This window comes from Syngnathus scovelli, chromosome 6 (assembly GCF_024217435.2).
Source record: "Syngnathus scovelli strain Florida chromosome 6, RoL_Ssco_1.2, whole genome shotgun sequence".
NCBI classification, from domain to species: Eukaryota; Metazoa; Chordata; class Actinopteri; order Syngnathiformes; family Syngnathidae; genus Syngnathus; species Syngnathus scovelli.
In genome coordinates this window covers 18,362,749-18,388,086 of record NC_090852.1, presented here as the reverse complement: position 1 = coordinate 18,388,086, position 25,338 = coordinate 18,362,749, and the positions used below count along the sequence as shown (strand labels likewise).

The 25,338-nt window shown below is 39.6% G+C and overlaps 2 protein-coding genes across 2 annotated transcripts in view; one reads left to right on the top strand and one right to left on the bottom strand.

Annotated features, from left to right (window-relative positions):
- Positions 1-25,338, bottom strand: part of tmtc3 (transmembrane O-mannosyltransferase targeting cadherins 3) — a 93,049-nt gene that overhangs the window by 46,977 nt on the left and 20,734 nt on the right. The gene's annotated exons all lie outside the window — the stretch shown is intronic.
- On the top strand, positions 1,281-22,118 carry kitlga (kit ligand a). Its single transcript, XM_049722735.1, has 10 exons — positions 1,281-1,664; positions 16,624-16,734; positions 17,099-17,155; positions 17,562-17,714; positions 18,515-18,692; positions 19,371-19,430; positions 20,409-20,506; positions 20,676-20,785; positions 20,873-20,920; positions 21,151-22,118. Exons 1-9 carry the CDS (start codon positions 1,650-1,652, stop codon positions 20,901-20,903), a joined length of 813 nt encoding a protein of 270 aa, XP_049578692.1. The 5' UTR covers positions 1,281-1,649; the 3' UTR covers positions 20,904-20,920; positions 21,151-22,118.

The window sequence follows — 25,338 nt, the reverse complement described above, 5'->3', positions numbered from 1 at the left end:
AGTCACAGCCTACCTTGGCCTGTTGTCCAAACAGATACTTTTCATCACGCTGTGAGGAGAATGAGTACAATTAAAACATCAGTGTAACTGCAATATTAGTATTGGCATTTATTTGTGCGGTTTGTACTACCAGGCACACTGAATGATATCTTAACTAACCAATTTATCGTCCATTGGTCTGCTGGACAGTCCTAAATATTGAACACGCAATTAGCGCTAGCTAGCATGTCTAAATGATGCTAACTGTTACGGTCTTATTACTCTATGAATGATTAAACGAAGTGAACGTATAAATGACAGTTTATGGACTGTTTTAAGATATATGTCTTAAGATATAACATGCTTAGAATAAACATACCAATTAATTCAGGGAGCGTTGACTTGAGACAGCTAGCCACATTTCGCTGGCGCCTTGAACTGCCGTGAAGGCGGAAATTGTGACGCCATCATCCCAAACTGACCAATGAGAAGGCTTCAAACAACGCACAGAGAATGACCTGACTTGATTGGACAACCCGACCTCTGAAGTTGAACTAAATATGTAAACAAAATTGATAGTTTCATGGAAACATTTTAATTATTATTTTAATTAAAACATTTTATGAACTAATATTAGGGAAATATCAGTCTTGTTTGAAACCCCCTCCCCAAAAAAACCATCCTGATTGCATAAAAACAAAATAAACATATATAACTGTTCATATAAGACCACACAAAATATTCTTTTCAGTGCCCATTTTTTTTCAGCTTGTTAAACACGTGCAAAGATCATCATGATCCCTGCGAGAAAAGAAAGAACACCAGCCTACTTTATGAAGTTATACATGAATACAAAAATGCGCGTCCTCAGAAAAAACAGGACAGGAAATGTTGAATCCATCCTATTATACGTCCGTGGGTGGGGGGTGGCCCAGGCCACAAGGCAAGAGATGGGAAACTGCTGACTGTGACATGTGGCCCGTGGGCGAACACGCTGTACTGATCATCTGTCACTCACTTAATCCCATCGTTAATTGAGATGATGGTGTCCCGTGAGATTCTTCTAATGTCATAAGCGTGCATCGGTTCAATCAAAGATGCAAAACATCGAACAGTTCAGCTGTATATTATTATATCACGTTAAATAGGTAGTTGGATGACCAAAAAGGGTGTTAACGAGCGTGCTCTGCAGTAAAAAGTGAATGTGGAAGCGGCCACCTATATTCTCCTCACCGGGCGGCGGAAGAAGAGGCCGCCTCTCTCTCTTTCTCTCTCTCTCTCCCCTCCCTCCCTCTCTCTCTCTCTTCGCTCTTGCTCTCTCTCTGTGTCGCTCTCTCGCTGTAGTTTGCATCCATATTATAAAGCTTTTCGCCCTCCCTGCGCGGAAGCCTTCTGGATGTACGTGTGCCGCTCCGACGCTTTTTGCACGCCGCCTGCACAACGCACTCACGCACTCACTCACTCATTGACTTGAGTCGACCAAACATCTCCACCACCACGAGCAGCAACTTCAATTTTTTTAAACTATTTTTTTTTTGGCCTCCTCTTCTGGGATACTAATTTTGACGCGTTGGATATGTGCACACAAGATGATGACAACCCCTTTCCTGCCCGTAGAAGTAAAATAAAATAGGCTTTCGCGCACTCGAGCTCGTCCCCTGTCGTTCCATATGAAGAAGCCAAAAGTAAGTGTGGCTTTTTTAAATTATCTTTTTTTTTTTTTTGCATGCATGCATTGTTGCAGCTTTTTCTTTGTTGCGCGTGACACTTTTGTAAAAAGCTGATTGTTAATGGCGCTGCGCGAGGATCGACATGTGCGCACACGACGGCGCACATTTGACTTGAGCACTGGTTTTTATATTCTGATTGCGCTTTTTCAGGGGGCACTTTGGTTGGCTGGGTCACGACCCAGAACCGAAGCGGGTTCCTTGAAAGGTGTAATCATATTTGACTTGATCATTATTGTTATTATAATAATTATCATTATTAATATTATTCTAATGATTAGTATTAGTAGTTAATAAATGTGATTTCTGTAAGGTCAGGTGGTCAGTGAATGCACCACTGCTCCAAACAAGAATCATGTATTTGTATGAACATGGGATCCGGCACGCCCACGACGCTCGTGAGGATAAGCAGTTCGGATGATGAATAAATGAAAAATAAATTTTTATTTATTTACAATTTACACTTGTCAATTAACCTCTTGATGATTTTTATTTTTTATTATGTAGTGCTTGAATGCCTTCGGATCACTCATACGAACATAGCGTTCAAACTTTGTACTGATAACTTGAAGTTGATGAACCTGATTGTTGATTCGGTGCGATGTCTTTGAAAGGAACTTGTGTTATTACAGAACATAGTTGAAATGTTTTTTAATTGACAAGTTACTGTTGAGTGAACCTTCTGTGGGAGAGTTCTGTGATAGGATCCGATCATTGAATACCCTTTCATCTCTGACTCTATTGGAAGGTGCTTAGCCTATAATTATTATTTTTGTCAAAATTGTGCTGTCTTCAACTCCATGAATGATAATTTTGTGAAAAGATTCTTGAATGCACTACTGCTTTCTTATTAAGAGTTTCGTTCATGCTTTGGTGAACAATTTCCAACTGAGCCTATAATCGATTTCCTTTCTTCGATGAACGTAGCGGCACAGCTTCAGGTTCAAACTGGTCAACCTTTGATTTAACTCAGCTCCGCAAACGCACCCTTGCTCCCAAATATACAACCTTTTAACCTTTGACTTGCCCACCCACCCCCCCTTTACTACCAAATATGCACACACGCCCTTCCCCCTGCTCCCTTCCACGTAGATCCCCCCCCCTCCTGATTCTTAAAAAAAATGTTTTATTTAGTCACAACACTTCCTCTAAGCATGAAGCAAATTGGCAGGATAATCATTGCTTAATTCTTTGAAAAGTATTGTGTTGCCTCAAGAAACAGACAGTTTTTTTATCTGTGTGTGTGTGTGTGTGTGTGTGTGTGTCTGTGTGTGTGTGTGTGGTTTTCCCTGATTTCAAATATTGCATCCATGTGTGGCAGCATAGTGAGCGAGTTGTTTGCATGTCTGCCTCACAGTTGAGAATTTTTTTTTTTTTTTTAGTTCTTGGCTTTGTTCTTTGGGCTCAGAGCCTCTTGTGAAAATGTGTGTGAGATTGCACCCCCCCCCCCCCCCTCCCCATTTCAACTTTGACATTTGTGGACCAGCACGGTGGATTAGCGGTGGTGCTGCCCTATAGTTGGAAAGTTCCTGGTTTGAATCTCAGCTCATGTCCACCACCTGTAACCACCATGGATTTTTTTTTCTTATGTTTGACTATTATGGTCTGTTAAGCTCAATCGTAATTGGTATTTTCGGTGTGTCCAAAACAACAGCGACGACAAACTGGGTTGCACCTCGTCTTCCTCGCGATCCTCAAACGACTCACTTGAAGTCATGGAGGGAAAAATGCGGTGCTGATGTTTGCTTCGCTCGAAGATATGCATGAAATGATTTGCCCCGCCCACTATCCCGCCTCCGTGTGAAGTTCAAGGCCGTTGAGTTCAGTTAGTGAAAGTCATTATAGATCTTCATCAGCCCCACAAGGCAAGCCGGGTTTGGACCTCACAGAGCTCCTTGGTTGTTCATGTCGAGATGATGGAAAGGTGATTGACACATGCTTCCCCTTGGGCAATCGGTGTCCTTTGTGAGCACGCTTGTAAAAAACACGTTGGTTTTTCCATAAAAAATGGGCCTCAAGGCGAAGCCATTAACGATAGCGCCAATTGAAGGGATTCCGCATTTGTGAGCGCTGAACAAAAGGCGATGCCAGATTTACTGTTTTGGATCGTTTTCTCCATCATTGGAGCAGATGTTACGCTTGTGAGTATTTCATTCCCTCGCACCTGGCTCCGAAGCAGCAATTTTCACCAGGCAAGAATTTTTTTTTTTTTTTTTATCTCCAACTGCACTTCAGTGTCAGTTTAAAATGATTGATAACGCATCGCTCCAACATTTGACAAGATTTATGCAATTCATGGCAGGGTTCCTCCAAGCGGGATTTGTTCTCCGCAAACCGCACAGCTTGCTACTCTCGCCACTAAGGAAAACTTTTTGGAGCTGGTGTTCATTGGAAGTCAGCATTTATGATATTATTCCCTTACCGCTCTGTGCCCCCGCCCCTCCCTCTACGTATGTTCCCGGTGCCTGAGGTAGCAAGCTCAGAGAGGATGGAGCCCCTCCTTTTGGAATGACCTTCCGTTAAATGTTAGCCAAGCCTCCTCTCTGTCCCTCATGCGAAAAACACAGATTTTTATTCCTTGGCTTTGTATTCAGCATGAAACGTACCAATTGTTTCAGTGTTTTATTGTATTTTCTACTTTTATGTCATTGATTGATTAATTCGTCCCATTGGCAGCACTTTGTGAGCAGCTGTGATTATTTGTAAAGCTCTCAATAAATGAAATTGAGTTGCTCCACTTGTGTCTCACCGTTAAAATGTTCCAAAAGTATTTTGCACACCATCACGTCCGCATTTTGAATAATGATAACACTTCGTTTGCCTCACGGGATGCATAAAGTATTCAAATCGATCAATCTGTCAGTGAATTATCGATCAATCTATGAATCATCTCTGTCTCACACACACCTTGTTTAACGATGGTATTTTTCACATCAATATTTACACTCATTTGTAATTTACGAGTGGATTCGTGATGAGATTATGTGACTTTGTACAAATACAGTTCAAATCAACACATCAGGAACAGATCATTGTTCTTAACCTAATGAAAGTTATGAAAATTCCAAATCTGTTGGATATGTCGAAACTTTTTTCGATGTGATATTTGTTAGCCCATTATTGTTTTTGTTTTTTTTACTTGACTTATTTACCGATTTAAATGTTTTTGACATGTAAAAGCTCTTAATGAGTACTAAGAGTTAAAATTTTGGCAGATCAGGCAAAGTTATTTTTCCGCATTAAGCTCTTACGATGAAACTTTGGGTTGAGTTGTGCATTTGTTGTCTACTAGTTGAATTTACCAATTTGCCTGGTTAGCAACTATTTACACCTCGACGTTCATAATAACTTCATTCTTATAACATTACAAAAACTTTTTTTTAAATGTTCTGTATTGTGTCAGTCGTTTTCAAATTACAAGCCAGGGATAATATGGGTGCAATAAAAATGTTTTTTTTTCCCCCTCCCAAATATATTTATTTGGATTATTTACGCAATGGGTGTGCTAATGTTTTGATGCAATTCCCTGATTGCAATTTGATGATCTATGATACTCAAGGTTGTAATGTTACGGGAAAGAGGGTGTATGTAACAGTACAAGAATGTATCAATCTGGTTTCCTGTTTGACATGTTAAAATTATTGCTATCAGTCTTAAAGATTACATTGGCCAACGTATTTTGACACCATTTCTTCCATCAATAAATTGCTCATAGTGTTGAAAATCGAAACATTTTGTGAAAGAATTTTCAAATTATCAAGTGACGCTCATGTTTAAGTGATTATCGCAGCTACATCGCCGGGGATCTCTCGGTCGAATTGTCATGTTGTAGGCCGACGTTGTTTATGTTAGCTTAACGTGACCTCAAAAAAGGGTCATCCCTCAAATTGATCCCGCGTCCTTGATTAGCCCGCCGGGTGTGTTATCGGCTTACACGTGTCTTAAATAGACACTTCCCTTTTCCCACCAGGAAAAACAAACAACTGGTAGTAAGTTTGGATGATCTTGCGTTTATCACCTTAATTTAAAAACACTGCAGGGAGCACTGACAGCCCATAGCTAGCATTAGCGTAGCCCATTTCCACCAAATGGTCAGTCTGAACGGGTAAAGTTTGGAACGACCAGTCCAGTTTTTCTTTTTCATTCCAGCGCCCATAGAATTTTGTCAGAATTTCAAATATTGATTTCAAGCCATGGTTAGAGTTTGTTTGTCTAAAGCTTGAGTTCGGATTTCAAGCATCAGTTTGTCTTTCAAACAATCATCAGGATTTGGTATTGGGGCTTCATGTTAGGGTTTCAATCAAGGCTTTCAAAACGTTTGTGGTTACAAACTAATGGTTCAAAGGCTCGCTTTGGGATTTTATTTCAACTTAGCCTGTGTGTAAAACAGATCAAATCAGACAAGTGATGTCTGGAAACATGGAAGAACAAAAAACGCCTCAAACGACAAAGAAGAGTCGAATTAGTAAAAAGACTCTCTCGAGCCTCGGGTGTGTCCTGTCTGTCTGTCTGTCTGGCGTCCGCTCTTCTTCATCCGTATTAGATCGAGCGCTTTAAGTGTGCCCCGGCAGACAGGCAGAGCTCAAAGGCTAAATTGATTAGCACACGAGCAAAGCGAGAGTCCATCGGCGGGAAAAATGCGGCACACTTCCTGTTATTCTGCCTGCTTTGGTATTTAGCCTTTTCATTCTATCGCTCAGTTGTCCAATTTTATTAGTATGTTTGGTGATAATGATGCGCGGGCCATACAAAGACTTCAGAGGCGGTCAGAAGTCTCTTATCTTTATGATTTTAGTGCCATCTGTGAGCAGGACGAAAGACTCAATGCGATTATGCCGAGTTTAAAGGAAACCAGAGTAGCCAGAGATGAGTTATTGTTTTGTCCAAAGCGAGCTGTCTAATTTTGCTGGCATGCTACTTACTCACTGGCAAATCCTAAATCCCAAAATGTTTGCAGTTTTTATGTTAGCGGTTAGTTTTTATCGCTTCCTTTCGACGGACCACTGGAAATGACACTAAAATGGCGGGTTCGATCCAAAATGGCAGGCTTCCTGTGTCTATCGGAGCGTGGCATCATCTGCTTTATGGTTTTACTAACGATAAACAGGTGGAATTTATGTCAAGATGTTCTTGTGCTACCTACTACCAAAACTGATGTTCAATGATCTTCAGGGCTTCATTTTGCAAAACTCGAACCGGTTGTTGATTTTTGGTACCAATGAAATATTATGGATCAGTTCTCGTCTGCCAAAATAAGCCTAACCACTAAAAACTTCTTGTATCTTTTCTGGGCATGGCTTTGAAACCTTTTTCTACGATTGGCTGTTATCCGAGAGTTTTCTTTGTCTTCTTGCGACTACTCATGATGTTCAAATTTCATGTTGAAACTATCTTCAGCTGCTGAATTTTCCAAAACATCTGAACTTTGCCGCCATGCTTTTGCCCGCACGCTAAGACAAAGTCAGGAATAATTTAACACTGCCTCATCTCGTTTACCTGCTTCAAATTTAAAAGTACCTGGACAAGTTTGTACTTAAATGACCCCTGAAAACAGCCCCAAAAAAAAAGTCCAACATGGGAGACTTCTTTAGACTATTTTGTAGGTCTAAACATGATAAACCTGCCAACCAAATTTCATGTCGCTAAGCCAAATCAAGGATGTTTTAACTCCAGCCAATGCTGGACCTACAAAGAAAACGTCCCTGAATAAAAAAACAATCATTTGAGATCAACATCTGGACGGCCTCAATCATCTGCGTTGGTAATCCCGACCATGAAAGATATCGCAAAACAATGACTGAGAGCCAGAGATTAGTGTGAAATCACGGAACCCGTGTCATGCTAGGTCCTGCATGTTTCGTTTTATAGGATTACATCTAGCTAATGATGCATCTCAGCGGGGACGGGGGGGTGGGGGGGTCGACGTGGCCGTCGTCCTCAAATCAGTCACGCAGGCTTTTACTTGTAATGAGAGGAATCATTTAGGCCGAACTCTGACTCATCTCAGTGATAAAAAGAAAATTGGCTGGCATGCACATGTTATCAATCCGACTTTTCTGATCTAACATTTTTCAAAAAAAGCAATTAGTGACTTAAGTTCCAGCTGAGAAACAAGACAACATGAGCACGATGGTTTTAACATATTGTTTTGTGTAAAAATAGAAAGGAGCCCACAAGAAGTCAATTTTAGAATTAGTTACGCTGAACATTGCCAAAGACACAGTGTCCATTTGTACGTTGCCAAAAAAGTGATTTAACCACGGCAAACATTTTTGTTGCCGGACATATTTGCTCCCATGCCACAAGTATTTTGTTGCACCCGTATTGCGCAACCTGTACAATTTGACTTGAGAAGGCAACCATGCAGTTTGATGGTTCATTTCAAAATGTAACCAAAGATTGTGTGATGTTTTGAAAGGAGCATTTTTTCAAATTCATCTAAGAAAAAAATAAAAAATCAGATTTTATTTTGAAGCTATTTTTTCCAGCTCCAACATAATATGCATTTTTTTTTCCTTAGTTACGTGTTGATGATAATGAGGATACCTGAATGATTTTTCGTGTCGTTGCTGTTTGTCTTTCGTAAATAACAAACGCTTCCGATATTTTCGTCTTTTTGTTTGTTGTCCTCATCTTTTTCTTTCATCTTTTGTTTGCTATTGCGCTGAAACAAATGTTTTCTTTACTATTCAGATTTATTGCTCAATGCTAACACTTTCCGCTAAATGCTAACAGTGACAATAAACTTCAAATCTTAAAAAAGTGATGTTCAACATCTGAAATTACACCGAAAAAAATGTTTCCTCAGCATATTATAAATATATAGATATTGCGTCCTAACCTTAACTTCAATCCTCTTGGCTCATGAATTTAGCAACACGGCAATAAAGAATAGCGTGCATGTATCAGGTCAGAAGGTAACCAAAACAGTCCAATTGAACTTAAGTGACTTTTATTTTTTTTCTATAAATGTCAAGAGTGTGAAAAACATTTGGCAGAGATGTAATGCTTTTTCTGGTTGCTTGCCCTGTAGATAAGAATCTTAATCTTGTGCAGCAGTTTGTACATAACCTCCAGATGTGTGCTGCTTGTTTGACATTATTTATCAGGTATCAAGAATTTTAAGAGGGATAATGGAAATCCTGTGAGGTTCACATTGACGCTCATAGTTGATTTCTCAGCGTCAGACTTGCATTTCAATACAAATCAAATCAAACAAATAAATTCACATGGCTCAATCCTCTTTGAACAGCTTGAACTTGTGACTCGCCGGCTAATTAAAGGTCAGTACATCTATCAACTTGGCCCGTATCATGTTTTCCAATTAGGTGTCTTCCGGGAAATTAATCTAGTTGAAAGAGGTTTTGCACGCAATCCTGCATACCAGCGTGATAGTTACATGGTTAAAAAAAAATGTACTTCAGGGATATTTTGACCTTTTGAATTGTTCTATTGCAGCGGGGAAAAAAGACCTGACTGTGAATTCCTGAAAAGTCACAAATTTGTAATTAATTAATTTCCACAGTAAAACAATGTTCCATTGATATACAGAAATGCAAATTATTGTAAATATCAAAATAAATGTGTAAATATTTGCAAAATATATAGTATTAAATGGCAGTTTATTCCAATCATGACTCATTTATTTTATTACCGATGTTCATGTTATTTACAATAAATAAATAATTTAATGAAATTAATCAATACAAATGGGAGAGGAAAAAAAACAGGTCAATAATTTTAACAAATGTATCATAACTTGCGTTAATGTGTGCCAAATTAATTGTCTGGTTGCCTGCAAGCCAAAAAGTTGTTTGATCACGCCTTACTTTGTGCTCCGGGAAATGTTTGACAAAGCAGTACGGAATTGTATGTGCTGAGTCATCATTTTACCTGATGACTCATCATGTTGCCAGATTGAAACCATTAAAAAAAATATTTGTAGTAAAATGTAATGCATGTATTCTTAATTTAAATGACTACGCCGCTCACTTTTATAGTCAGTATAATAATAATTTAATTATGACCAATTATGGTGTCACGTGTCCTTACGTTTTACACAAAACAGCAACGTGGGAAAAAAGCAGCTTTGACGGGAAGTGCTTTGTAAGTCACACTGAACTACTGAAGAGCATTATTTTGTCTGTTTTGAAATCCGGGTAGAGTGGAGAAGTGTTTTCAGATCAACTTCATTTGATTGTCTTCATTTGACCCTTTGAAAGCACCCTTTGTTTTTGTGCTTCTTGGATAACTTCATTTTTTTCCAAAATACAGTATTCCTCGAATGTAATGAAATAAATTTGAATAATAGATATTCACTTGTATCCTTTTTTTGTGCCAGTTTCTCGGTCAGCCTGCTGATGACACTGTCAGCTCAGTGAACAGCTTATTTGAATCCTCATAGTGTCAGCTCAGGTAAAGATAGACAACAGCTTGAGGCCCAAAAAGGTCTTGTAAAAACTAATTTATAGTTTTCTTCTACTTAAAAAAAAAAAAATCAATTGAAAAGGTTTTAAGGACTTATTAAAGACTTTGGATCCTATTTTCATGCCCAGTGCAAGTGTGCATTTATTTATTCATTTATTTATTTATATCTGAATGTTTTATATTATATAAATATTATGTTTTATATTATTATATAAATATTATTATTCATATTTATAGTACTGACATTTTACCCCAAAACCCAATTCCTCTTATACCCTATTATCGGTCAAATTGATGTGATATGTTAAAATCGTATCAGCGGCTTTTATTGACCTGAAAACGCAAGCATGAGTAATTGGTTTGTTTGTTTGACTGGTTGATTTTTTTTATTGATACCAAATAAATCATTGCAGAATACGTAGAAAAGCATTGTGCTACTGCACCTTCGACCGGTGGAAAAATTTAGTCACTGAAAAGGCAACACATGGAAGCTGCTCATATAAGCGTGACAAGCCTGATTCCATATGCAGGGCTGGAAAATATCCAAGCGGCTTTGATATCGTTACAAACATCAGGGGCATGTGATCGAGTTTAGCTTAGATGTTTTATTAAGTTGAAAGGGGGTTCTGGCAGAGAGAGAGGGGGGCCCTATGGTTCAAGTCCTTATGTTTAAGGCAGAGTTTCTCAACCTTTTATCTAGCTAAGGCTGTCACAAATAATTATTTTCATAATTCACAGATTGTGCAATGCGCTCTCTTAGATGGCTGTCCCTGGGGGGGGGCACAGCCCTGTTGGCGCCACCCTCTCTGCACGCCCCTGGCATAGTGAAATGAACAAAGATGCATCATTTTTTAATGAATAACAAATAAGTAGAATCGTATCATCGTCACAAACGTTGGTCCACGGGTTCTTTGCAATGATATCTGCTGTGCGAAAATGCGAAATGTTTTCCACACGACTTGTCTACGTGTCAGTTTCTCAGCTTCTGGTGTGACCAGAAGGAATCAAATCACCCAGCAAAAATCAGTTTGCTGTCAGCAGTTTTTTTCTGGTCAAAGCTCTGTGTGAAAGGTACCAACATCAAATTTGGATCTGAGGTCACAATCTAATGTATCTAATGGGGGCGGCCATTTTGTTTGCCACTTGCTAACACAGTTGCCAGGTCTCCTCAGGCCACAAGCCAAGTCGTGATGGGTTGTGACCTGCCACCTCGAAATATTGATGTCATTTTCAGTCAAGTGGCAAAATGGCCGCCCACTGTGATGGAGAAAAACGGCTTATCTCATAATTCACAATCACTAGTTGAGGCACATATGACATGGTGTCAAGACAAACAAAATGGTGTTGACTTTCCTTTTAACACACACACACGTGAAAGCAGGTGTCCAACAACAACTACTCGGGACTGAACGTCACGCCAGACGGAGGCAGGATGCCGTCTGTCTGAAAGGCAACGATGCAAAACCAGGACGGGAATTTAACACCCAGCGCACCTTTGCTGAAAGCAAGCTGCCCTCATGTAATTTTCAAAAATTCCTGGCATCAGTGATTGTATCACAGGCATAACAAATGGAAGACAGCTGCTGTGCTTTAGGTACCACTAATAAAAACAATCTGCACACTTTTAGGTGTGAATGTTCCTGGTATTATCATTACGGCACTTGTGTGAAAAAATTTAACCCTAACCCTAACCCGTTCATACTTTTTAAACTTTTGTAAGCCAACATTATAAAACCAAGTGTTTTTTTTTTTTTTGGTCGCTATGAGCTCACAGCCCTCGTGAAAATTATCCGTACCAGTTTTGACAGCGTATATGAAAGGTGCTTATGTGGATTATACGTTGGAGTCGATTAACTTTCTTGTTGGCCCCGGTGGAGATGACTCCAAGTGCGTCTTTAAAGAATAATAAGCTTTGTTCAAAAGTATCCGTGTGTTTTGGCTGCTTTCCAAATATTGAAGCAAGCGTATTTACCTTGGGGTTTTAGCCGTTACCCGTGGATTTCCCCCTTTCAAGGCATCCCTAAAACAACGCTGGGTATGACAATTAGAAATGGAATAACATCCCGCCTGTTCTTTGTTTTTGTTTTTTTACGGCTTTATTTGCGTCCTTCCTGCCGCCGCTCGCTGTTCTTCCTGTTGTGAGCGACGCAAAATGCGGACCTAAGCGCTTTTCGCGCAAATTGAAACAAGTTGCTGCGAGAAGCAGTGTCGCAATCCAAAAAAGAACATGCTCGACAGGGCTCAACTTGTCCACATCCATTTAGAAAATTGGAGTTTTTTCCTTGTTGTTATTATTATTATGATTCAGTTAGGGTTCAGGTAGCGCCTTAGATAAACACAATCTAACTTAGTTGACATAGTGTCTCACATGTGATCCTAATGATACGAATCAGCGCTTCCAGATCAAAAGTTCCGAGGATTCTGATACGCTACGCGTCACGCAGTCAAATCCGTAAGCTGTCTTTCGCTTTTTTTCTCTCGTGGGAAAACATCTGAACGGCGGCCTTGACGCTGGCTTGCCTGCTCGTTATTGTAATACGAGGAATGACAGGTGCGACTCGGAATTTGTGAATTTGCATATTGAAGCTGGTTATAAAAACGATTGAAGGTTTGGTAATGTCAGAAAACGTGCAAAATCTATTTTCCTAAGTCAGCTGACGTCCATGAGTTTCTTCTTGCACGGACGTTGATAATTGGTTTGCTTTCGTTAAAGAAATCACAAAGCATTTATATTTTGAGACGAATGACATTTGAAAGATTTTGTTGACTTTACTGTAGCCAATGGGAATTATTTTCTGGCTACTTCTGCTTTACTGTCATCGCAAGCAGAGTTGGCCAATTGGTTGTTTAGTTTTTTGGGGGCCATTACGCAGATGAACCGTCAAAAATACGAAAAGACAATTAGTTCTTTCTAAACATTTCTGAGAAATGTCCCCGTCTGAAAAGTTGGCTACGGCCCTACAACATCTAAGCTAACGTGTTTTTGTTCACGTCGGCAACAATGTAGCCTTTAATCTACTTTACTGTAAGTGTTTATGGAGTCGAATGAATCAAATCTAATTCATAAGTTTTGTTGTTGTTGAACATTTTTGGCTTTAATCAATCTTACATGCATGTTTTTGTAAACATTGCAGACAGTTTGGTCTTCAATTAACCAAATATGTTTTCTTCACCCAATGACTTTTTAGTCAACTCAACTGACCGCAACCTAAGGCTCGATTTCCATGCCCGGCGTAAATCCAGCATGAGTTTGGAGCTAAATCTCCGCAGGGGTGGGCTGGACTGAGTTTGAGTATTTTCACAGACGAATGGCGCCAATTAAAACAAGTGCTTTGCACCGCTGTGGGCGTGAAGACCATGGACTTGTCAATCAAAGCGGTTCCTCTCACTCTCGATGCATTCCATGACACGGCGGTAGAGGAAACCAAATTTGCCGGAATCCAAATAGGAATTTAAAGAATCTTAAGTACGTTTTATCGTCAATTCCCCCCAGCAACCAGTGGGGCAATTGTAAAAACAGACGATAATAACAACGATGTGCTAATCAATGGAATTCGCCGTCATATTTATTGATAAAACATTGACGACATCTACTTTACACGACCTTTGGCACTACAAATAAAGGTCCCTGTGTCTTTTATAAACACAAAACGACAGTTTAGTGTTCAGTGTCAACACTGAACCAAGACAAAAGCGTGTTCGCTGTTTGTAGATACAACAAAGTGCACTCATGTGTTTCATAAGGCGATAAATTGTTTGAAGACCACGTTTTGGGAAGGCATGCTGTGTCGTCCATTGGGCGAAACCCCGATTTCTGCTGTGACTGAGCAGTATTTGCTGAGGGGAAGGTCATGTCTGTGGTTGCTGGCTTTCATCCGATAGCTTTCGCTTCATGTCGCAACTGAGTGGATGTTAAGAGGCCTCGGGGAGCCTTGCCGCCGGTGGTCAGGAAATACTTTCCAAATGGAAGTAGACCAAATAGCCGCTAGCTTTTTAGTGTCAACTTGGATTGATGTGCAAGAAGCCTGCTGAGTGGGTGAGGTCGAGGCGGCTTGCTGCTTGAATGCAAGTTGTAACTATTCTTGCTAATTTATTCCAAATGTAGGAATTAATGCTAAGGCAGTAGCTTAGCACCTGTTCGGAGGTTGGAAAATTGGAACTTGTGTCAAGGTTCACTCATTTTAGTAGGAGTAAAAAGAAAATGGATTTGCGTACCAGGGCCGTCGCTAGCTTTTATGAGTTGAGGGGGCTTAGCCTCCTTGCAGGAGATGTACAGAACGAATCAATTGTGAATGAAATTCACAAGCTGTGTGAAATGTCGTGTTATTTTAGTCCGTTTATAACAAATCTGAAAATTAGTTTGTAGCTGCAGTGTATGCAAAATCTGCCGTCACAAAGTAAATTCAATTTAATTAACAAAAACATGTTTAACAGCTACAGTTGGGTGGAAGCCTAAAAATTTTTTCATTTTAAAGACTCTGTTGTGATGTATAGTGGCTAATCACACAAAACAATAACGCCATGCTCTTTGTGTTCTAATAATTACCTTCCTTAATCGTTTCAAGTAGTACAACTTTACAAGTCTATTGTAACGCACCTTGCCTGAAATATTTCCGCCTTCCCGAAACAGGCGTGCCGACGCCGCGACAAGAGTCGAGGCAAAGTGAAGCAATTGTATCAAAGTGCTACACAAATAAAGGATTGATTGATTTGATCGATTCACTTGCACATTGCTCCTAAGGGAAAACAAAAGAAAATTCTCATAACTTTCCTAACGATGTGACGTTACTAACAATGATGATGATTTGATGATTATTTGAAATTAGGTAATGATAAAAGCTGGAAAACACACACGCACGCACACACACACACACTGCTTGGACATGTTGTTCAGATTAGAAAAAGAATTTGCTAACTCAGCACTCGCTAGTTCATATCCAGGGTGAAAGAAGTTAAGGATCATGTTTATTTTGACAAGTACAAATACCCATTTGGAAATGGAGAAAATAAGTGTGAAGTCATCAAAAAAAAAATAAATACTGATTGTAGGTCCACCTAAGACAAATTTGTGCTCCCAGGAGATCCGAGTGGAAAAATGCCTTAGCGCAACAATCAAGCCTTGGCTGACTTTGATGGCACTGAAGGGGAAAAGGCTCAAACTTGGCCCGATTATCGCTATCATGAAAAAGAAAATCTCCTTTCGCACCTTCCTATCGAAGCCGACAGTTGACCTCTAAAAGTTTCTGCTTTCAAAGATGGTACCAGAGGTGCTGGCACTTCTCGTAGAAACAAAATGGAGATCCCCACGTTGCTGTTCCGAGCGGACGGCAGCAGCCCACAAATTTCTTGGCTTCTACCATACAGTAGTATCAGAGGCTTAGACTCTAATTGTGTGAATTGCTAAACACACATTTCTCAGTGGGCCTCTTTCACACTCCCTGACCAGGTCGACTTTTCCCCCCAACTTTATGTTCCATCTGGCTGTTCTGCATGAAACGTACCAACGTGGAATGAGTCTTTCCTCCTCTTTAAAGGTAGTAAAAGAAGTGAGCTGTGTGATTGGAAATAAGTAAAACAGAATGGGGATGGGTTGTTAAACGCTAGACCAGGGGTGTCCAAATCCGGTTCTCGAGGGCTTCTATGTTTTGGATTTTTCAGTCACACTTGATTCAAATGAGGAAAATCGGAATACATACTATCAATGTTGCGGTTCTCAGGGAATTAATTTAACAGACGCCAGTACTTCTCTGGATTGAGATTGATCCAGAGGTAGGTGCTTGAGTTCGACTTGGGTGTTTCAGTGCACATGCCAGATCTTTGATGGCTTCGATAAGACTGAATTGGGGGAAGAAAGCCAACCGGGACAATTTCCAGAGGCAAGACAATGCTTGTATGATGGGGAATTTCACAATCCTGGAGATATTGAGATTAACGTCCAAGTCTCGCTCCTCCTGCTCGCTCGCTTGGAAAGCAAATGTATAGTTACAGGCATTCTGATTAATATTGCGTTTGTGGAATATGATTTAAGGAGCGTATTTCTTCCATTTTTCCACCCTCTGAGGGGGCGGCCATTTTGCCTCTTTGCTGTCAATCACAACCAATCACGGCACACCAATTTTCTGAAGCTGAGTTGTGATTGGTTGTGACCTGGCAACAAGTGGCAAAATGGCCGCCACTTGAGAGGAATAAAAACAATTTCAAGAACTTTGACTTGGTGTCATTGAACCAAGATTTAAGCAGGCAAGATGTTTTTCATAATTATGAAAAGTTATTGTTGTGGCAGTACATCTTTTTCAGATTCTCACAACTTGAGTCATAAATGACAATATTTTTGTTGTTAACAATCTCAGTGAATCCCACGGCTTATTTTTCTCGATTGTTTCTTAAGACTTTTGCAGCAGTCTCGTCAGATCATTGGAAACATTCTCACAGTTAATGTGATTTATTGATTTTATTGATATATTGTATGTCTGCTTGTGTTTTTCGTTAGATTCGGATAGGCGTCTGTGTCCATTTACTGCTGCTGATCACGCTCGGGGTGCATTCAAGTAAATTTGACGTCAACCCAGTGACAGATGACGTGTCAAGACTCTCGATTTTGGTAAGAACAAATGCTGCTTTCATCCCAAGCAATAACAACGGTGGCCTACTTCCAATACGTTCTGCACACAAACAATTACAGTAAGAAATAGCGCTATTATTCTCTGTAAATGATTTTCATCATGCTTCAACCTTGTCCTTCCCAAGTGCTGTCAATGAGCCAGTGAGAAGAGAATCTCAATTTGGCTGACAAAGAACATCTGGATGTGTTTGTGAGCTGTTCATTTGAAAGTTGCCAAGCCTCAACATAATTAATACAATAAATGGATGCAAAAAGGCCTTGACAATTGTTGGATCAATGCAACCCACTGGACCACCTTGTAATTTCGCTTCATTGCTTGTGTCTTCTTCTTGTCCTTCCACAGAAACATAATATTCCCAAAGACTACAAAATTCCTGTACATTACATTCCGAGAGAAGAGGTAAGACCCTCCCTTTACTGAAACCGTTTGGTGACTTTTGGAACGTTTGCGAGCAGCTTCGTGTTAAAAGTCGCACGTGTGTGATGCAAACGTAGTACCGAATACATCAAAAAGAAAAGCATGAAAAACATTATATCTGAAGGATACCACCAAAAAAAAGTTTGATTCCTACCAGAATAAGTCCACAAAAATAGGTATGATGAAAAAAAACAAAGTTGTAATATGTTAAAAAGTTGTATCCATATGAGACTGAAGTCATAGTATGAAAAAAATATTCCCCAAAAATTATAAAAGCTACAGAATAATACCAAACTGTTATTGTGCTCCACAAACAGTTTTAACATTACATTCAAAAGCTACAAATGTTTCTCCTTGTATTGATTTTTTTGTTTTTTAATATTTGCAGGGTGGGATGTGCTGGGTAAAGCTCAACGTCTTCTACCTGGAGGAGAGTTTACAAGACTTAGCGCACAAGTTTGGCAACATTTCGTCCAACAGAAAAGACATTAGCATATTTATACAAATGCTCCAAGAGCTACGACTCAATATGGGCTCCGTGGTAAGAATTCATTTCAATAGATTCATTCTGTTGATTATTTTTTTTGGATTCAATCACATTGAAATTGGGATGTCGCTTAAAAAAACAAACAATTACGTTTGCAAATCTTATTCACGACAAAGGCAACACGTTTGTTCAAACTGATCAAAGCCATTTACGAGCTTAGCATGACAAGAATGCTGCGATGGGCAAAACAAAAATTGAAGAGCGCTCTAAAGCAAACAAACACCTGTTGGGAACATTCCACAGGTGAACAGGTTAACTGCAAACAGGTGAGTTGAACAAGGACAGGGCGAGGTGCTGCCAGATCCAATAGTGCACCACACACAGGACAACATTTCTCAACATCAGATTTCAAAGAATTTGGGGATTTCATAATTGACGGTACATACTAGCACCGAATGATTCCGCGAATCTGGAGCAATCTCTGCACGTAAGCGGAAAGAAACCGGAACCATCAGTGATTTCCCGTGACATTCGAGTCCTCGGGCTGCACTGCATCAACACCGGATTCTTTGTGCGGGCTCAGGACTACTTCCGACAAACATCTTGTGTTCAAAATATCCGTCGTTACATCTGGGCCATGTAAAACCAAAGCCATAGATAGATATCTCTGGCCGGAAAAGTACGTCGGAAAATTGTTTGCGGAAATTATGAACGATGTTTCCTCTGGACCTCTCTCGACTGATATTAGCATAAAGCTAGCATCTGTGATTTTTTTTTTTTTATCAGTATGAACACTAAATATCTGTCGTGTTTACGTCAAAGGTATTGATTTTTTTGGGGCTTGTTGTTTGCAGGAAGCGATCATGTACGACTTTGAATGCCACTACCGTGAGGAGCGGTGGCCCACGGAGCAATACTTTGCGTTTGTGTCCGACTTCCTGGTCAGCGCGCAGCACAGAGCCGACTCGGACGACTGCGAGCCTCCTCCCTGCCCCACCACACCCCAAACACAAACAGAACAATATTTAAAAGGTGGGCGCTTGGCTAAGTCTCGACGAGACGAGCTAATGGACTCACTGAGCATCATCATCATCCCCTTGATTTGCCTTTTTGAGGCGTCCAAATGATTTGTGTTGAACTATAAACAACTTCTTCATGGCTATGTGGGAAAGTTATTTTAGGAACTGGAACTTTTGTCTCAGCCAAATCAAATGTTGATGTTTCGCCGGACCGCACAGTGTCGAGGACGAACGCTACAAATGTGTCACTCAAATGTGCAAACACAAATATTTGTTTGCGTACAAAGTTTTACTGACTGCCGACAACTTAAGAGTAGCAAAAAGTTGAACCTCGATTTATTTGTGCTTCAAATCATCTTATCCAATTGAAATGAACTAAAATACGAGTCCACCCTCCTGAAAACTAGCGCATGCTAATACCCCAGTTGCATCATGGGAAAAAAATTATAAGCAATGCTTATTTAACTTTTGAACAGTATAATGTGGCTCAAATGCTAAAGGAAATAGCTTTTTTTTTTGTGGGTCACATGTTAAAGAATTTTTTTTCTTGCACGTGCATATAGCAAAGGAGTTGTTTTTAGCATTTAGCCTACAATGCTAGCAAATACGTATTTCCAAGTGTCTTAAAACAGATTTTGCATGCATCTATAAATATGAAATATACATTGATAAATGTTTGTGCTTGTTTTAGAATTGCCGTCGTCCAGCAGTAAAAGCTCAGAGTGTGACACATCCACAGACTGCCAAACACGTACGTTTTCTTATTGCCTTGTCTTCTTCTTCTTCCCACGTTATGCCAGCATGTTTGAGTGTTTGAAGTGTGTGTGTATGTGTGTGTCTTGTTAGCGCATCGCTGTGAAACCAGTCCAGCTGGTGTGTGTGTGTGTGTGACAGATTTTGAGGGAACATTTGGTTGCTTTGAAATTCTTCCTCCTCCGAGACGGACTTCTATTGCTGAACCCTGCTCCTGCTTTTCACATCTTGGAACTTTTCATGTGACTTGAGATAGAATCAACCATACTTATGTAAAAACACAACAACCCCCCCCCCCGTCCCTTCTAAAAACTTCACAAGAACTGTTGCAAACCTCAGGGGAAGGCTTAGCGAAATATTTCACATGCAAACTATTCCGATGATCCTGTTTGACTTGTGAGTGTAAACACAGAATATTGTTTTAAGTCATTTTTAAGCAAAAGGAAAAACAAATAATTGAGGTTGGCGGTTAATTTCCTCAACCCATAAATATTATTGGCAAACTAATGGCAGAACTTAAAAAGGTTTAGTGAGCACTTTTAAAAGGCCAGGCATTTTATACACAAGATGACGCAATGTGCTTTGAGTCGTTAAAAATAATGTACAGGTAGAGAAGCGCTCACAAAAGATTTTTAAAAGGAAAGTAAAATAAATCTAAAAGAGTTTACTCATTTTCTTAATGAAAAGGAGCAAGATTTAGGAAAAAAAAAATTTTTACAAATGTTTTTAAAGACTTTCGGCACTGAGGTGGGGGGGTGCAAAGTTTTTAATCTGGATTTAAAAGCATTTACACTCAGGGCTGACTTCACTTCTCTTCCATTTACGTGCAGCAGAACGGTGAAATGCTGACTCAGCGTGTTTGCTTTGAATACCGATTTCGCTTCGGGTTTTCAATGATGTGAAAGACGTTGTCAATGCGGTTTTTGTTGCCGATTTTGTCGGCACGATTGATATTTTTGACGTTGTTGACATGCAGACCAAGAAGCGCGTCTGCTTCCGGAGGTTGTGGAGCGAAGTCTTCTATCTTTACTCTTTATCCCGTTCCTGGCACTCATCCTGCTGCTCGTATGGAAGGTGAGTCATGCTCGTCACTTTTTTTTTTTTTTTTTTTTATGAGCCATCTACGGCGCTTTCATCTTTGCCTGGAATTTACTGCAGCAGCCGGCGGCCTTTCAAGCCGCTGGAGTTATGTCAAAGCTGTCGTAGAAATATTAAAAATGATTTCCCGCCCTCCCCCGAGCAGCTCAGATCGCGACGGAACAGCCGAGATCTTCCGCAGATTCCCGGAGAAGACGTTCACTTCACAAGTACAGAAAGGAGCGCACCCCCGCTAGATTCCCGAATTACAGAAAAGTACGTCTCGTTTATCAAGACAAAACGGACCCCGACTCGTTTTCCTGGCTCATCTGACACCGTTGTTTTCTTCTTCCCGTGTTTCAGAAACAAGTTGAACATGATTGAAACTGTGTAAAAGAACTGCTTCAGCTGGTAACTACATTTTTCATCTAACTGATTCTTGAAAATATTTTTGTTGCTGTTGCTGATCAACTTTTTGCTCTTTGTCCATTTACTTGCAATTCTATAAAAATGAGTGACGATGGGAATAGTTACAGTAAATTTGATCATCTATTTGTGGCCCTAAAAAAAAAGGTAAAAAAAGTGTAGTTTGGAGCAATCACTCTAATTTTTTCTTTTTTTGTATGTGTGTGACTCTCCAGGTGATGAAAGTATCATTCCATAGAGTGAGTAACCACAATGGGGATTCCAAGAAACAAGCAAAGAAAGAAATAAAAAAAAAAAAGACAACTGCTTCCTCTCTCTGCTGCCACCGCCACCAGCAACCACCATTTTGTCAGCTGTCATCAACCACCGTTGACCCTTCTACTGTATGGATACGCTTTTCCATTTTGCTTTAAGACTGGCTTCGTTCATTGAGGAGTAAGAAAAACAACAAGAAAGAAAAAAAGACTGACGTTCCTTTAAAAGAAGCTCCTTCCCCAGTATTTCTTCTCCCGGATTTGATGGCATCCTCACAAACTTTAAGCAAGAAGAGAATGCCAGACTGTGACCAGATTTTTTTTTTTTCCCCCTCCACCTCCACTCACTGGATATTCCGCACACTTCGTCCACATTCTACAAGATCGTCGTTTGAGTCTCCCCGTGGGGCTTGTACGCTCTATTTATTTATTGCCCTTCGCAGAAGCACCTTTGCGTTTCACCCCTGACCCCCGAGTAGGTAGCGGGACTGCTGGCTGAAGGCACAGGGTGGGAAAAGATGACAAATACAGTGGATCCTTCCAAAATACATTTGAAGGAAATAGTGCAAATGAGCACGCGCTAAAAAGTACTTTTTAAAAACAATTTGAACTGTTGTACAACTCATTAACCATTTTTTTTTTATTATCCTCCGTATGAAAAACTGCAAATATTCTTATTTTTTCCACTCCAACAATAGTAACTGCTATACAGGTGTAACAATAATTATTATAATAATAGTATATTGTTGTAAAACAATTACATTTTTGGTTCCAGGCTCATACTGTGGCCACTGTAAAAGCTTTACTCATACAGGCAATATGTTAATTTACATATAAGTGTTAAAAGAAACTAACCACTGTAAAACCAACATGAGGTGCAACAATTTAAAAAAAAAAAAACTTCAGTAGCCAGCTGCGGCGTGAGAATGGCTGCTACGCAATCTTCTGTAAACAAATTTTTGGCCCCGAGGTCTCGGCTTTGGAGTTTCTACTGTATACAAACACCTGCTAGCTTCTATGCTAACTAAGAAAAATGACAAAAGAATGCAAAGAAATGAGGCATAAATGCTCATTAGCGTCTTTAGCCTAGTCGATTGACATGCCTGGTTTCCATTTTGCCTTACTGTCTCAGATCAAATCTGATTCACGTCAAAGACAAAAAGCTACGTCAATTAGCGTAGCGCCAGTGGAGGCTAACCATATGAAAGGGTCAACCTGGGAGGCTGTTTTGCGGCTAACAAACAGCAGACGTCTTCATCCAGCCGTACATTTTCTTCCATTGTAAAGCTAACTATAAATCTACAAGCATGAGTCATCAGGATTGCATGCTTCACAGATGCTACATTCACACGTGTTTATGCTAACAATTATTGGCTCCAAAGCGTAATTAATGGAACATGATGAAATTATAAATTTCACCAAAAAATGTCACTTATAAGTTAAAGAAAAAAAAAAGATTAAGAAAAACACTAACACAAAGCATCTGATAAAATACTGATTACAAGTAAATTTGACCCCATGACCGCGATTCGGAAAATGAATTAAAGTAAATTTGAAATTTGAACAAAAAATTTACAGTACAAGCCAAATTTAAACTAGAACTGAGACAAATTAAACATGTAACATGCTAACTAAATTTTATGAAATTTAAAGACAAAAAAAAAACACCCATGGTGGTATCAGGTATTGTCAAAATATTTACCGTATATTAATATATATTAGTAATTTCAACTTAAATGTAAATATATTTCAAAAGAAAATTTTCATTTTAAAAATACAGTATAAAAACGGGCCATGATGGTGTCAGGTTTATTTAAAAAAAAAAAGAAAAGAAAATTGTCATTTTAAATTGTATAGAATTTATAGAATTTGTCCAAAAATAGAATTGTTTTAATAATGATAATAATAATAATTTAACTAAAGATTGCCCATGTGAGTCTCAGGTATTGTCCAAATGTCTGCAGTTGATGTAAGAGTCGTAATACGATATCCCCGTGAGTCACAATCAGTTGCTTTCTCGTTTATGCCCACATCAACGACACTGTAACTAAAATGGATCAAGTTCTCTTTGAAAGATTTTTTTTTAACCCAAGTCCCCTTGTGCCTTTTGTTTGGTTAGTTCTCAACCCCTGCTTTGTGAGTAACGGTCAATCAATCCCAGACAACTGGCAGAATCGTCAATGAACGGATTCCTTGCAATCCACCTGTTTGCATTTAGCACCTTTGCTAACATGTTAGCCTAAAAAAAAGGAGCTCATGGTTCCCGAGATGCTTCTGCTCCAGTTCCACTTTTTCTCTGCCCGCCTTTCCATCCCCACACACTGACTTTTGACGAAAGCTGTGAATGAAGCAAAATACGGTGGTGGTGCGTTTGTCTTGAGAAATTCTGTTGTTCCTACTGATCCTGAAAGATATTATCTTTTCTTTCTAAAAATAAAAAAAAATAAAAAAAATCACGGTGGGACAATCACAACGTCCAGACAATAAAATAAGCTTGGTGGGCTCCCAAAAAAAAAAAAAAAAAAAAAGGCAGATATTGATATTATTGTTATTATTATTACTATTATTAAGAAGATGATGAATGCCCAGCTGCTACTCTGGGTGAGAACTCTACTGTATTCTGTATTTTTGTATAAATGTAAACAAGCATACATCCAATATGAATAAAGTACGTGTATCCTGACTCATTTGCATATTTCTCCTTCAGAACATTCACAAACACGTTGAGACATTTGCTCAGGGCCAAAATACTTTTGACGGAATGCTCATTAGTTACATGCCAATCAAAAAGTGTGACAGTTGAGCTCCACAACATGATTCAGGGTGTGGCATTCAAAGATTCATGGACGAGTGTGTGTGTTCGGTGGGTTGTTTGGGAAAGGCTGTCGGGTATTAGCAAATTATGGTGGTTAATCTGATCCATAATGTTTACAATTCACTTCCGTCGTCAGATGTGGTGATTGATGGATGATATGATGATTATCTCGAAAGCTTTTTTTTTTTTTTTTTTGCAGTCGCAGTCGTGATTATGCGGATTGCATTGTTCCAAGGGTTAAGTCAAGACAAGCTTGGGAAATGAGTCATTATTACGATGAGAAATTACGGCATTGTAAGAACTTGATGGGGGAAAAACACTTGTCTATTTCTTTTGGCATTCTTACATGAGCAAAAGAAAGAAGACATAATAGACGTAATGCTTGAAATAGAAGTAGATTTTTAGTAAATGTGCTTTTTGGAGATTAACTGTAAATTACCAATATGGCAAAAATAATTTGTCGTTTTTTATTTTTAGTAAAGGTACGTATTTGCGTTTTGGGAGCTTAATCGTAAATTTCCAAAAAAGCCAAAAATATTGAGTTTTTTTCTTTTACTATGATGCTAATGATTACTTTTGAAAATAAAAAAGTTAATAGAGCTAAAATGAAAGAAAAAATGATTTTCCAATGCAATTTTCAAATTGCCACTGGATATATCGTAATAACCGATGTCGTCGATCATTTTGTTTGTATGTACCCCGGTTTCTTCTGACTCGATTTGAAGCCCGCATATTGTTTAAAGCCCAAATGAAATATCTTTGACTGTCTGTCAGTCTCTCTCTCTTTCCTTCTCTCCGTCTGACAAAAAGTGTCATTATGCGGCGAGCCCAAGGCGTGTGGGAATGAGCACAGTAGCGCAGTCACAGGTCAGGCCTTCTCAGCTTGCCGCGATGATGATGCGTCCTGGCCATTATGCTGCTCTTCCCCGCAGCCACGGGAGAATACACGGCCCCCGTCCGCCCCCGTACGGCCCCGTCCCGAGAGGCCGTAACAAGAGGCTTATCGCCGCGTCGGACTGTGCTGTAATACTCCTGTGAAAGGTTCGCCGGGCCGCCTCCCAGTTGCTGAGGCAGGAGGGAGCGAGGGGGCGCGTCAAAAAAGATAAATTCATGCACATTTAGGAATTGTCCCTCCGTGCTTGGGAAATGGAAATAAAGTGCAGCGGGAAAAAATGGAAGACCCAAACAAAAATGGCAGATTTGGTGTGACGACTTAGAACATTTAAAATTTTAAAATACTGTGACCTTTGGGTTGATTAAATCTATGTTTTAAACAAGAGCAGCAGCAAACAGTGAAAGGCGGCAAGTCACCAGCGTGGGAGGCCAAGTGGGAG